The sequence below is a fragment of the Zea mays genome, chromosome 1, assembly GCF_902167145.1.
Source record: "Zea mays cultivar B73 chromosome 1, Zm-B73-REFERENCE-NAM-5.0, whole genome shotgun sequence".
NCBI lineage: Eukaryota > Viridiplantae > Streptophyta > Magnoliopsida > Poales > Poaceae > Zea > Zea mays.
Window position 1 is genome coordinate 270,021,219 of NC_050096.1, and position 14,905 is coordinate 270,036,123.

General features: G+C 43.7%; 1 protein-coding gene across 3 annotated transcripts; it reads left to right on the top strand.

The window, feature by feature from the left end:
• Positions 1 to 10,647: 10,647 nt before the first annotated feature.
• LOC100216707 (Late embryogenesis abundant (LEA) hydroxyproline-rich glycoprotein family) lies at positions 10,648 to 14,697 on the top strand. 3 transcript variants are annotated; one of them, XM_008666785.3, is made up of 3 exons: positions 10,648 to 11,389; positions 14,197 to 14,268; positions 14,346 to 14,697. In XM_008666785.3, exons 1-3 carry the CDS (start codon positions 10,781 to 10,783, stop codon positions 14,346 to 14,348), a joined length of 684 nt encoding a protein of 227 aa, XP_008665007.1. In that variant the 5' UTR covers positions 10,648 to 10,780; the 3' UTR covers positions 14,349 to 14,697. The 3 variants fall into 3 exon arrangements, with proteins under 3 accessions (XP_008665007.1, XP_008665013.1, NP_001136584.1); XM_008666791.2 differs by having other exon boundaries at positions 10,689 to 11,396; NM_001143112.1 differs by lacking the exons at positions 14,197 to 14,268; positions 14,346 to 14,697 and having other exon boundaries at positions 10,709 to 12,116.
• The last annotated feature ends 208 nt before the right edge of the window (positions 14,698 to 14,905 follow it).

The window sequence follows — 14,905 nt, forward strand, 5'->3', positions numbered from 1 at the left end:
CTCCCAAAGCTGTAGAAGGGTTTTTACTAGGGTATGACTCAAATACAAAGGCGTATAGAGTCTTCAACAAATCATCGGGTTTGGTTGAAGTCTCTAGCGACGTTGTATTTGATGAGACTAATGGCTCTCCAAGAGAGCAAGTTGATCTTAATGATATAGATGAAGATGATGTTCCGACGGCCACAATACGCACCATGACGATTGGAGATGTGCGACCACAGGAACAACAAGAGCAAGATCAACCTTCTTCCTCAATGATGGTTCATCCTCCAACTCAAGATGACAGACAGGTTCATCAAGAAGAGGCGTGTAATCAAGGGGGAGCACAAGAAGAACAAGTTATGGAGGAAGAAGCACCACAGGCCCCTGCAACTCAAGTCTGAGCGACGATACAAAGAGATCACCCCGTCGATCAGATTCTGGGTGACATAAGCAAGGGAGTAACTACTCACTCAAGATTAGCTAACTTTTGTGAGCATTACTCGTTTGTCTCTTCTATTGAGCCTTTCAGGGTAGAAGAGGCCTTGTAAGATCCAGACTGGGTGTTGGCCATGCAGGAAGAGCTCAACAACTTCAAGAGGAACGAAGTTTGGAGCCTGGTGCCATGTCCCAAGCAAAATGTTGTGGGAACCAAGTGGGTGTTCCGCAACAAGCAAGACGAGCACGGGGTGGTGACAAGAAACAAGGCTCGACTTGTGGCAAAAGGTTATGCCCAAGTCGCAGGTTTGGATTTCGAGGAGACTTTTGCTCCTGTGGCTAGGCTAGAGTCTATTAGAATATTATTAGCCTATGCCGCTCAGCACTCTTTTAGGTTGTTTCAAATGGATGTGAAAAGCGTTTTCCTCAACGGGCCAATAAAGGAGGAGGTGTACGTGGAACAACCTCCTGGTTTTGAGGATGACAGGTACCCCGACCATGTGTGTAAGCTCTCTAAGGTGCTCTATGGACTTAAGCAAGCCCCACGAGCATGGTATGAATGCCTTAGAGATTTCTTAATTGCTAATTCTTTCAAGGTTGGGAAAGCCGATCCCACTCTTTTCACTAAGACCTATGACGGTGATCTTTTTGTGTGCCAAATTTATGTCGATGACATAATATTTGGTTCTACTAATCAAAAGTCTTGTGAGGAGTTTAGCAGGGTGATGACTCAAAAGTTTGAGATGTCAATGATGGGCGAGTTGAACTACTTCCTTGGGTTCCAAGTGAAGCAACTCAAGGATGACACCTTCATCTCCCAAACGAAGTACACTCAAGATCTTCTCAAGCGGTTTGGGATGAAGGACGCCAAGCCCGCGAAGACACCTATGGGAACTGGCGGACATGTCGACCTCAACAAAGGAGGTAAGTCCGTTGATCAAAAGGCATACCGATCAATGATAGGGTCATTACTTTATTTATGTGCGAGTAGACCGGATATTATGCTTAGCGTATGCATGTGTGCTAGATTTCAATTCGACCCAAGGGAATGTCACCTTGTGGCCATTAAGCGGATTCTTAGATATTTAGTTTCTATGCCTTGCTTCGGGATCTGGTATCCAAAGGGGTCTACCTTTGACTTAATTGGATATTCAGACTCCGATTATGCTGGATGCAAGGTTGATAGGAAAAGTACATCAGGGACGTGCCAATTCCTAGGAAGGTCCCTGGTGTCTTGGAGTTCAAAGAAACAGACCTCTGTTGCCCTATCCACCGTTGAGGCCGAGTATGTTGCCGCATGACAGTGTTGCGCGCAACTACTTTGGATGAGGCAAACCCTCCGGGACTTTGGCTACAATCTGAGCAAAGTCCTACTCCTATGTGACAATGAGGGTGCAATCAGCATGGCGGATAATCCTGTTGAACACAACCGCACTAAGCACATAGACATCCGGCATCACTTTCTGAGATACCACCAGCAAAAGGGAGATATCGAGGTGTTCCATATTAGCACCGAGAACCAGCTAGCCAATATATTTACCAAGCCATTAGATGAGAAAACCTTTTGCAGGCTGCGTATTGAGCTAAATGTCTTAGATTCACGTAACTTGGATTGATCTATAGTATACATGTGTTTTATGCCTTTGATCATGTTACATTTATGCAATTTGTTGCTTACTTTTGGTGCTCAAGTTGTGCAAGGGATCCTCGGACCTCACAAGTCCATGTGTGAATGATGCACATATTTAGGGGGAGAAGTGCTACAAGTTGACCCTTTGAGACTAACCTTTGTGTTTAAGTGTACTTGATATAGTCTCAAAGGTGGAATGAAAGGGAAAGGTGAACTTGGACCATGCAAAGACTTCCACTGCACTCTGGTATTAGTGTACTCACCTCCATGTTCATTCTTATGCTCTGATTGCCTTTTGCTCTTAATTGACAATTTTTGGTGAGGCAATGGGGTTAAAGGGCAAAAAATGATCCCGTTTTGGTGCTTGATGCCAAAGGGGGGGAAATTTAGGCCAAAGCAAATGGATCAGCTACCACTTGTGAATTTTGAAAACAATAGAGTTAGAACCTTTGATTTGTCAAAATACTCTTATTGCAAAATTTGGTCTCTTGTGGGGAGATTTTATGATTATGGGAAAAAGAGGGAGCTTTTGGATCTTGATCAATTTCACTCTTGGAACATCTCTCTTTATGCCCAAACAAGTGAGTTTGACTTAGAGATAGGAAAATGAATTTGATTTGCAAAAACAAACCAAGTGGTGGCAAAGAATGATCCGAATATGCCAAATTAGAGTCAAAAACAATTTGGTCCTCATTTGCATTGATGTTGCACTTATTTTAGTTGCTTTTTGATGTGTTGGCATAAATCACCAAAAAGGGGGAGATTGAAAGGGAAATGTGCCCTTGGGCCATTTCTATTATATTTTGGTGATTAAGTGTCCAACACATAGTGAGTGAGTTATTATGTGTCAAATGAAGAGAGAAGTGCAAATCATGTAACAAGGTACGTTTCTGGACTTAGTACATTGTTTTGAGTACTAACATATATTGTCTAAGTGCTAGAAACAGAGAAAAGAAGAAAAGAAAAGAGATGCAAAAGACTTGGCTTGGTACAACCAAAGTCCAGCTCGGCTTGGCACACCGGACTGTCCGATGGTGCACCAGACAGTGTCCGGTGCGCCAGGCTGAGCTCCGGTGAACAGGCCGCTCTTGGGAAAATTTGGCGGCGTACGACTATAATTCACCGGACTGTCCGGTGAGCCAATGGCCGCCAGCGCAACGGTCGGCCACGCAACCCGCGGGTGACGCGTGGCCCACGCCAATGGTCGGCAGGGGCACCGGACAGTGTCCGGTGCGCCAACTGCCACGAATCTGCAACGGTCGTCTGCACCAGAAAAGGAAACATATCTGCACCGAACCGTCTACAGTGACTGTCCGGTGGTGCACCGGACTGTCCAGTGCGCCACCTGATAGAAGGCAAGGATAGCCTTCCTAGTTGGCCTCCAACGGCTCCTAGCTGCCTTGGGGCTATAAAAGGGACCCCTAGGCGTATGGAGGAGTCACCCCAAGCATTCACTAAGCATTCTAAGTCTCCCACACTCCGTCTCCGCGCACTTGATGGATCGTGTTATTGATTTGAGCTCCGTTCTAGTTGTGAACTCTTTGTGCTTCATTTTGAGCTCAAGTCTTGGCTTGTGTGCATGTGTGTGCTACGGATTTGTGTGTGTTGCTCTCCAACCTTACTCTTGTATTTTCGTTGTGATATTTGTTGTAAGGGCGAGAGACTCCAACTTGTGGAAATTCCTCACAAACGGGAAAAGAGATAAGGAAGAAAAGCCATGGTATTCAAGTTGATCATTGGATCACTTGAAAGGGGTTGAGTGCAACCCTCGTCCATTGGGACGCCACAATGTGGAAGAAGGCAAGTGTTACTTGGCCGAACCATGGGATAAAATCGTGTGTCTCTTGTGTGCTTTACCTTTGATTATTTGTGTTCACAAGAACTCGTTTCAAGCTTCTTAGCCGTTCTAACTTACATAACAAAGTTTTGTGGCTATTAGTGTTGAATTTTATAGGATCACCTATTCACCCCCCTCTAGGTGCTCTCAAAAATGTAGCCTTACAGTGGATGCATATGGCAGAGACCCTAACCCTCTTACCATTCACCAAATCTTTTAACTTTGTGAAGTCATTCCAAGCTTTAGACCTCTTCTTCCCTGCTCTATCACCATCAATCATGCTCTCATCGGTTGGGCTTGTCGACCCCGTCCCAGTACCACCAGCAGCAGGCTCTTGCTCGGCGTCTGCATCGACAGCAGCATCTGCGCTGCCACCGAGAATGAAATGATGAGCATCCTCGGCATCGTTGTGGTACCTGTAGCCTCATCTCCGTAGCCTCGGTGGCTGGATCTAAGTCCATTTCCATGTCCGTCGCCCGCTAGATCCCCACCGCCTCCGCGACTCCGATTCCTCAACGGTGAGTGCGGTACCAACCTAATCGGTCGGCGACCTTACCAGAAAAAAGAGAGGATTAGAGAGGGAAAACAAGTTGAATGTATGCGACCAAAACGACAAAAAGATTACCTACACAGCCAGAGCACCAAAGAAGAGAGGAAGATGGAGATCTGGCCAACAGAGCTTGTGACTTGACCACTGTCGGGTATGACAATTAGGGGTACCTAGACTACACCCTAAAAAGCGCTTAAAACCCTAAGGACACTATCATAGTATGTCCCCCGAGGTCAAGGAATCAAGAACTCTACCTCGCCTGAGGTCCACCTCAGGGGTCTTCCCAAAAACTCCACCTCGCCCGAACCCGATCTTGGACGGGGCATGAGCTCGGGAGAACCTCAATCCTGACCGAGGCCCCATCACCCTAGGACAGCCATATCCGCCTCGTCCAAGCCCGTCTCGGGCGAGAAGGACAAGACTTGTGGCAAGGCTCGCCCAAAGTCCACTAGGAGATAGTCGCATTCAATGCGCGTACCTACCCCACACAGGGCTTCGAGTGCACAATGGCAACAAGATCACAGTTCTTATCAAAGATTCACCAACCATGATTATGCATGTGACCATTGTAGATGCACGCCGTCTACTAGCCCCATACGAGACATGTAATACGATAGGGGCGCGGACCAGCCCTTGGGCGCAAACTTCGTCTCGCCCGATGCGGAGATCGCCCTCGGGACAAACTCCGCCTCGCCCAAGCCCACCCTCGGCTACCCGCTCCCCCGTGAATCCTGCGGAAGGCCACTCCTTCAACTGTGGCGCACGTCATCGAATCTCAAGATGGGCTCGGTCACGACCTCGCACTACACCAAAATCATACACTTCCTACGGTTTTTTAACTTCCTACAACTTTTATAACAAACCGTAGGAAACAAATAACTTCCGAGAGGCAACTGGTAGCTCTAGGAAATAAACATAACTTCCTACGGTATTTTATAAAAGTTGTAGGAAGTTAGCTTTCACATGCTGACTCATGTGTTCGGTCAAGCGAGCCGCTAACTTCCTACGACAGCTTCTAGGAAGTTAGCATGGGCAATTAACTTCCTACAGCCTCCTCTAGGAAGTTAGCTTTTAGTTGCTGATCCGCGGGTGAAGTCAAACGAAAAACTAACTTCCTACGACTGCCTCTAGGAAGTAAGCATGGGCAGCTAACTTCCTACGGCCTCCTCTAGGAAGTTGGATTTCAGCTTTTGACCAGTCAAACGAAAAGCTAACTTCCTACGGCTGCCTCTAGAAAGTTAGTATGGGCAGCTAACTTCCTACGGCCTCCTCTAGGAAGTTAGATTTCAGCTTTTGACTAGTCAAACGAAAAGCTAACTTCCTATGGCCGACTCTAGGAAGTTACTTAACTTCCTAGAGTACAGGTACAAACTCTAGGAAATTGTGTAACTTCCTACGGCTTTACTCTAGGAAGTTATATTTTTTATCTTAAACCTCTACTCAATCTTATCCTCTTCTCACCCCTTTCTCAATCCCGTGTCTCTTCCACCAAATCAAAGCCGCCGCTGGATGTCTGCTCCCACCCGCGCAAGCCATGCCCACCGACGCACCAGCCGGTGTGGCCACAGATGGGGCCAGAGAGCCTGCAGTGTGGCAAGCTGAGCACATGGAGCTCGGGGCACGATGCAGCCACGATGCTGCACCAGCGCCAGTGCGGCCCGACGCCGTCGTCGCTGGAGAGGACCACGAGGTACAGCTCCCTTGGGTTTCTTAGGTTCGCGACCAAGGTCTCGAAGATTTGGACCGTGAGTCGCGCGTCTGAGTTTGAGTCTCTGTGCAGCAGGAAACCGTCATCGAGTAGATCGTAGAACTCGTAGCTGGTAGAGAGGTCGAGGGAGACCAGGCTCGTCAGGCCGCCGATGCAGCTGGCGCTTTGGACCGTTTTGGTGTGTAGATTTATCTGACATGTCACAGCAGGCGCTTGATTCATTGAAGCAACTATGCAATGTTGAAGTTGTACCTTATACACTAACCCTAGGTTATTCATATTGGAGTGCAGGTCTGTTTAAGATCTTTTCTTTATAATCTGATTTCCATTATGTTTAGTATCGTTTGACTTTGTGGTACATATGTTCCATATTCTTTGTTCTATAATTTTTCCATGAAGTTTTAAGTCTTCTTTACTAAAAAGAGTGCCATAATTCACCCATTACTACTTATTAATTGTCATCGACATTTGCCTTTTCCTTTATTGATGAGTTTTGAGCTGACAAAACCAGTTCAACCATTTTTAAATTTTTTAATACTATGGGTTTGATCAATGTTTTTTTATTTCTGATAGATCACATTTTGAACCGAATCCTGCCTACTGGAGTGGAGGTACCCTCTTCGTTTAAGACAAATGTGAAGTATACTAAACTTCTTTTCACGAAACACAGCTCGCCTATGCACGACAACCATACACCAAGACATTGTATACATTTATGTTGTCTTAGGCTGTGCAGTGCATAAGGTCTAATGCAAGCTAAGCCTAATGCAACCAACGAATCACTCCCTTATTGTCATGAAACTTCTTTGAGTGTGCCAGATTCCTAATTAAACGAAAATTTTCTACCTGTCTCCAATAGGTGATGAACCTGATTGCCAAGATGCTAATAAAACAAAAAGAGAGTGGGAGGATTAGGGCCACTGCCATCCAAGCCATGGGAACACTTTGATCATGTACTGATGAATCTACCTGCTTCCGCTTTGCAGTTCCTCGGTAATTTTTTATCCTCATGATTTTGTGTTATAATTTAATTATAGCATCACATTGTAGCCATTGGCTTTTTTATAGCATGATATGTAAATTCTTGTTTGGGCAGAAATGCAGATAGAGCAGCCTGACAGGTTTATTTTCTATCAGAATTGTAGCCTATAGTCGAGAAGCACTAAGATGTATAGTACAAAGATATTCATTCGTCCACCACATTAGTGCATGATTTGTGCTTATAATAATTTTGTCCGCCACATTGAGTGTGCCTATAGTCGAGAAGCACTGAGATGCTAGTTGGAGTTAGCGTCCTTGTTCAAACAAAGCATCGTAGAACTGTTTGGATCTACATATTGAATTGATGGCTAGGTGCATGCATATGTACTTGAACAGCAGGGCTTTTCTAAACCTCTGATCAGCAGAATCTAGCATCTATTTTTCTCAAACTGTTATGCTTTTAAATCGTGGGTGCTTGTTAGTATCCATGCACAACACACAGTGTGGTCGTGTGGTGAACAAATCTCTTTTCAGATTTGCGCTCAGCTCATCATGTGTGGTGTACCAAATTAAGCTTACGTTTCTTTTCTGTATTCTTTCTTTCTTTTTTATAAGGGTGCTCCTGTTAAATAGGTTGAAACAGAAGTGACATTATTGGTTATTAGCAAATCCTGGAGAATGCATGCAAGTTCTTCTTTATTTGTATCACTATCTCTTAGCACAGTTCTCTAACTTTCGATGCACGTACAAGTCTATTTTTTTATAAAAAACTGTCTATATATGGGGGCACACAGAATTCTGTGGACATCTGCATCAATCATCACATGTTGTTATGCCTGATGTCCTGTGGATTGGTGTTCGATCTCGTGAATTCGAGCTGTCCTCCATTCCTCCTGCATGATAGATATACTAGACATTTGGAACTGTTTTTTGGCAGCTACATATATACCAATTGACAGACATTTGGAACTGTTTTTTTTGTGTGTTCAGGTTACTGAATTGGAACGAAAAAAATCCATAAAGTGCTGAAGACTAAGTGGATCGAGCGCGCACACGAGGGTTGTCGTAAAATGTCCACCGTTATTAAGAGGGCTAATGAATTCCCAATCGATTGTAGCTACATGCATGAAGGAGTGCACACAGTGTCATATGTCCACAAGATCGTCAGCTATTTCATGCAAGCATCCGCACAAGTGTCCTACTATATGTTATTGTGTCCTGATACTTGAGACTTTTATTATGACTATGTATGAGATATTATCTCTTATTAGTACCGAATGAGATGTGTCTTATTATGACTATGGATGAGACTTTTGTGATGTAGTTGATAAGACTATGGATTTAAATATTGTTATGTGATTGTGTGTGAGATGTTTTATGTGAAAATATGTTGTGTTATATATTTGTTATGATGTGGAATGTGGTGTAAAATAAAAATAAACAACATTTGTAATGCTGGTCAAATTAACTTCCTAGAGGCTTATTGGGTCGTAGGAAGTTAGCCAGCTAACTTCCTAGGTGCTACAGTCAGTCGTAGGAAGTTAGCCAGCTAACTTCCTAGGGCTACAGTCAGCCGTAGGAAGTTGGTCGTAGGAAGTTAGTCAGCTGACGGCGTGAAGCTATTAACTGAACCTACTAACTTCCGAGAGGCTTCTTTGGCTGTAGGAAGTTAGCTAACTTTCTAGAGGGCTCTAGCAAGTTAAGCTAACTTCCGACAAAAAATTTTCGAGAGCCAAACTTCTGACGGGATGGCTTAACTTCCGAGAGTTTAGCTAACTTCCTAGAGTTTAGGGCTAACTTCCTAGGGTTTAGGCTCTAGGAAGTTCACTATTTTGGTGTAGTGTCGGACGGACTTCCGCCTTGTCCGAGCCCGGTTCAGCCCTCGATACCTATGACGGAGGTCGCCACCAACATCATCAGATACAGTGAGGTACGTGACCGAGCCCTCGACCTCAGCCTCGGCTCTCAGCAGAAAACAAGCGGGCACAAGTCAATCAATGACCAAACAACATGCTCCTTGGGAGGAATTAAAGGGACAAGTACTAGTAGATGAAGATGAAGAACTAAAAAAATTACCATAATCTAATTTATGCACGCCAAGTCATACCACCGTGAAAAACTATCTCCACGTGACCAATCTTCTCCATTTTTTGGTTTGCAAAGACAATTTCTATATTGATTAAAGTTCAATACCAATAACACTAATATGAGCTCACTGTGATGTCTGCCCGCTCCACATCGCGCCAGAGGTCTCGTTCGTGCCCATCGGGCTGCTCGACATGTTCAACGCCGACGACGTCGTCAAGGAGTGCGTCGTGACCAGCGGTGTTGGCGGCAGGGCCATGGTGCTCAGGGTTCGTCGGTGCAGCCTGTTCAGCGCCTACTACTCGTGGGAGCCGGCGAGGTGCCTGGACTCGGCGAAAGTGGAGTTCAGCTATGATGCTGACACCAACGTTGTGTTCATAGACCTGCCCGTGTCGGAGCAGGAGTTGTACCAGTAGACACTGGAGATTGTGGTGTAGGCCGTGCCGCGCGTGCGCGGGCGCCGACATCAGCGCTTGTCTTCGCGTCTGAGCCATTCTGAGCGAGACGATCATTGCCATTTATGATGTGCATGAGAGATGTATTGTGGTTTCTCGCTGTATAATTGGTATGGAGAGAGTTTATTTTACTATGTCCATATTTATATACTCTGTGTGATATGAGTGTTGTGTAATACTGGATAATAGAGGATGATGCTCCCTCAATAGGATTCTCTTCTATAAACAATTAATAGAAATCTAATCTTCTTTATTTCGATATTGTATTATCAACTTAGAATTTGCCTATTTCGATTAACTGTGACATTGAGCTAAATTTTGTTTGTTAGAAATTGCAGACTTCGATATTTATTATGATTGTTAAGTTGATTCTTGATAGCATCACTAAATAATGATCTATGTGTTTATAAGTGTTACCCATTACAACGCGCAGACATATACATAGTAATCATAAGCTAAAACAAACAACCTTTGAAACCAAACACTCCTTTAAATTATGTTTGGATACTCTATTATTTAGTCCAATATATATGAGTTGAGGTGGATTTTAGTGTAAATTAGTTTAATTTACATACCAAACTCTCTCAACTCATATATATTGCGGTGAGTACTAGAGCATGCAAACAAGCCTTACTACGTGGAACTTATAACCAAACACCCCCGCAACTTCCAATCAACCGCTTTGGGGCCTGTTTGGTTAAGCTTTTTTCTGAACAGCTTTTTTGAGAATCCGGCTGTAGAGAGAATCTGGCTGTGAGAAAAATCTGAGTATCATGGGGATTACGTGAAGAGGAAGATAAAGTAGTTCAAATGTTTCAGGATCTAGAAAGCGATGAATTCCTACTATCGCGACGACTCAACCGATTTTGTATTCATGTTGATTTTAGACGGTTTTTACCAAAATGATTCTTATAGAAGCGGGCTGAAAAGCTGGAGTGTTTAGCAGTTCGCAAGAGCTTTTGGTGGCCAGAAGTTGAAAAAAGCCCAAACAAACGGGGCCTTGGTCCCCTTCCAAGCTACGGTATAGGGTATACGCACCATCATCACCAGTTCAGTCCACCGTTCCGCCGGCCCGCCCGTACCCGCCTGCGCCTACACATCGCTGCTCCAGGTCCCCATGGCGAAGACTACGCAACCCACCGCGGGGATGCGGGATCCCCTGCTCCCCACCTCCACCGCCGCCTCACCGCCGCCCTACCTCGACCCGCATCCCGCCGACTCCTACACCTACACGGTCTTCCTTGTCCCCGTTCGCCTCCGCCGCGGCCTCTGTCGCGGCGGCCGTTGCATCGTCCCCTGCCTCACCGTTCTCTTCCTCCTCGCGCTCGCGGGCTTCCTCCTCTGGCCCGCGGACCCGGACATCTCCCTGGCCCGCCTCCACCTAGCGCACGTCTCCGTCGTGGCACGCCCTGCCGTCGCCGTCACTATATCCGCCACGCTCAAGGTTCGCGTTCGCAATCCTGACCTCTTCGCGCTCGACTACACCCGCCTCGACGTCGCTATCGGCTACCGCGGTGCGGGGCTTGGCCGGGTAACATCCGGCGGCGGACGGGTCCGGGCGCGCGCTGTCTCGTACGTCGACGCCAACCTGCAGCTCGACGGCATACGCGTCGTCGAGGACGCGATGTACCTGCTCGAGGACCTCGCGCAAGGATCCGTGCCCTTCGACACCATCGCCGAGGTCGAGGGCCACCTCCACTTCCTTTTCCTCAGCATCCCGGTCAAGGTGAATGGTTCGTTTCTTGTTTTTTATATTGTTATATATGCAGATCTCATGAATTGAATTATAAACTGTATCAGTTTTCGGACTTAGACGCGTCTTGTCTTTTTCCATGGTATTGCGAAAGCCCATATGACTACGTCTCTACGACGTTAAATTTGGTAGGGTATTGACGTGAGGTGAAGCATTTTTGGAATTTTCACTGCCGACAAGAGTTTACTATTACCCGCATAATTTATCTGATATGATTGTTAAGGTGTAAGGTCCATACAATGGCTAGTGCATTATAAAGAAAAACAACACAGAACAATGCAGAAAAAAAGAGAGGAGAGAAGACCTACTCAATCTTCTTGCATTGATCTAGATATCTTTCATCTGTCAGACATGGTATGGCCATCATATTCAGAACATTCATGGTGTAATGTTAGCAGGATACATGCTCGAATTCTCTCATTCATGATTCACTAAATGATATATTTGTTTTTTTATATCTGCAAAAGGACATAATGAGACATGTCTTAAATACTTAGCATTTAGCTTCCATTTTGATTCATTGTTACTTCTACCATGATCAGTGACAAGTTACCTCCTGTATGCAGATATCATTTTTCTATAAAACTTTGATTCAAGATGTAACAGTGATTTAGTATGTTGCCTCTCTAAGAATGCATTGTATCAAACATATCCTTTGTTTGACTTCTTTTTACGAATTTGAAACAAATTGTTATCCTTTTATTATGAAGGCGTTGACTTCTGTTTGAATTTTCTATTTCCATGATTAATCCTTGGCTGAAGTGATTGATTTACAGTTATAAATTACAATCATCAAGGGGCACCTAGTAAGAGGGAGAGTAGTGATAGATCTAAAAACACATAAAAAGAATACTTTTGACAACATTTCACATGTTCCTTGTGGCTGTAACTGTTATCATTTCTCTCTTCCTGGACTTGAAAGTTTAATGTACCCTTCCTGGTACCACTTCGGATTTATGGAACTATTGGCATGGAGGCTGCATTGCTTTAGTATTTTTATTTTTCATGCCCAAATGAAGGTTTTCTGCTCGAAGGAAAAGACAGTTTTAGTTAATGAAATCTGTTGCTTGCACTTTCCACTTCTATACCTCTTGCATCATTTTGTCATTCTGTAACTTAGGAAAACCATCGTCTCATTGAACAAATAAAACAGTGTAGCATGCATTTGTTTTTCCTAATCCTGCTGCATGGATAACAAAGTGAAGTTCTAAAGTCAAGATAGTCTAAAAGGATATTATAGTTGAGGCCTTGAGGGAGTTCTCAAAGTCTGCATGAACCAATCAAAACATTTCAATACGATATATTGATTGTGGATAGTCCTACCAGCCCTGCTGGCACGTTTTCATTACAAAACCTTGATGGAGCAACTACCCTTTTCCCCATCCCCTTATCACCTAACAATCTCACCGTCAAGTGTCTGGTACTCTGGTTATCCAACGCATAAAAAAACAATGTCTTGTGTTCTCTATAGTATAGGAAATCAGGGAAAGTTCTCCTAATGTTAGCCTGCCTTTGGGTTTTCCAGAAAGCTACCTTTCTTCTGGCAATGATAAGGTGCTAGTTTGTCACCTTAAACCTTTCCAGTTTGTCGCCAAGTCCAGTCAGGTTGTTATTTTCAGTTTTTCTCCTTCGTTGCCATAAAGCTAGAGACGCTTAAGCTTCAATGTGGCATCTACTCATCACATGCCCTGTTTGATGTTCACAGAAAGTTCTTTCTCCTTGTTCTGTAAAGATATGTTTGGTACTCGACTACTGGTGAAAGTAATTTGTTTAATTCCTTGATGAGCTATCTGCTATAGTAAAATATGAAGTGACCATCTTAATTTGTTAAGTGATGCCTTAAGCAATGTTGATGGATATAAGTAATGCCAAGTGCCCAAGTTGCCTACTGGCTTTGGTTTTTTTGCATTTGGATATAGTTGTTTTGGCATATAGCTGCTACAAGAGGTCATAGTTATTTTAGCCATGAAACAACAAATCTTCCTTTTTTTTCTCTCCCCTAGAATATTGTTGGAGGATTAGGCTGCAGAGGAGCAGGTGATATTTATAAGCCTATGTATAATTCTGTGACATGGTTAGTTTTGGCTCACTGATTAATGGGACTGAGGACCAGTGCAAAGTTTTCATTGTGGAATCTCCATGGCAGTAGGCCTTGTTCATCATTTTTATGGGAAAATTGCAAATATCCTAGAAATTTGAAAAAATTTCAACTTTCCATTCTACCCCTTTTTTTGTTTCACGTGCTAGAACAGTAGTTCTGTGTGTATTTGCGATACAACAGCGGTGGTTTAGGAGGTGTTTGATTGCACTAGAACTAATAGTTAGCTGCTAAAATTAGCCGAGACATCCAAACAGTCTAGCTAATATTTCAGCTATTAGCTACTTTTAGCAAATTAGGTAATAGTTAGCTAGCTAATTTCACTAGCAATTTTTAGCCAACAAACTATTATCTCTAGTGCATTCAAACACCCTCTTATTAACATTGTTTTGTGGTGATAAACTGATAATATTGAATGACTGCAAGAATGTTTATGGTTTCATTGTTGTTACTTTATTTATTCTTGTATATTGTAGTCAAAATTCTTTTAAACAGGCAAAAAATGTTTTTACAAATTTGTGAATATCAGTTCCACCAGCGCCTGTAGCTCTCACAAGCTATAGAGGTGTTTTTCCAATCGAGACAAAATATATTGTTGCACTAAACAAAAGATTGATTCTTTGCTTATGATCCACCTGTAGTACTTCTTAATACTTTAATGATTGTTCTTGGCTTCTTGCAGGGGAGAATATCTTGCGTAATGCATATTAATCCACACAACCAAACCATAGTACATCAGGACTGCTATCCTGAGGTAAGCAACTGCAAGCTTACCCTAAGGTTGACTGAACTGCTCAAGAGATTGACCTTTTCTCTCCTGTCCTGTGTCAGTGAATTGCTTATGGCGTGGAAATGTGGAAGGGTGTAAGCTATGTTGCCTTGCGAATGGATCGTTTGATTTGTTTCTAACCTTCGCTTCCAGTCGTGGTTGTAAAAGTAAGAACCAACCAAGGGGTGTTTGAATGTAATTGAGCTAATAGTTAGTTCGCTAAAAAATTACTAAGTAGAATTAGCTAACTAACAAATAACAATCTAACTATTAGATAATTTGATGAAAATAGCTTGTTTGGTTGGCTTTAATCCGTACCGACTTCTATAGTGTTTTGTCTCTATGAATTGCAGCTGCAGCAGTTTGAATATCTGGCTTTAATCTAAAGCGAACAGCCGTTAGCACTTAGCACGTCATGTTAATATCAATCAGTTTCCTTATGAGAAAATTGATATTTCGCATTGGTGTGACAGTGATATTTGGGTTCCCTGCGACAATGAGTCATGTTTGGGTTCCCTGCGACAATGTCACACGGATTATCTGGTAGTACCATCGACCCATCGTTGAACTTGAACATTGATGGATAGTATGACTGTTCCTTGGCATGTAAGCTAGTGTTTGG

Bases quoted from the DNA above. Each gene is read 5' to 3' on its own strand.
- LOC100216707 (XM_008666785.3), top strand. From the start codon at position 10,781: ATGGCGAAGACTACGCAACCCACCGCGGGGATGCGGGATCCCCTGCTC. The intron at 11,390-14,196 runs GTGAATGGTTCG...GGCTTCTTGCAG, and splicing joins TCCTCAGCATCCCGGTCAAG to GGGAGAATATCTTGCGTAAT.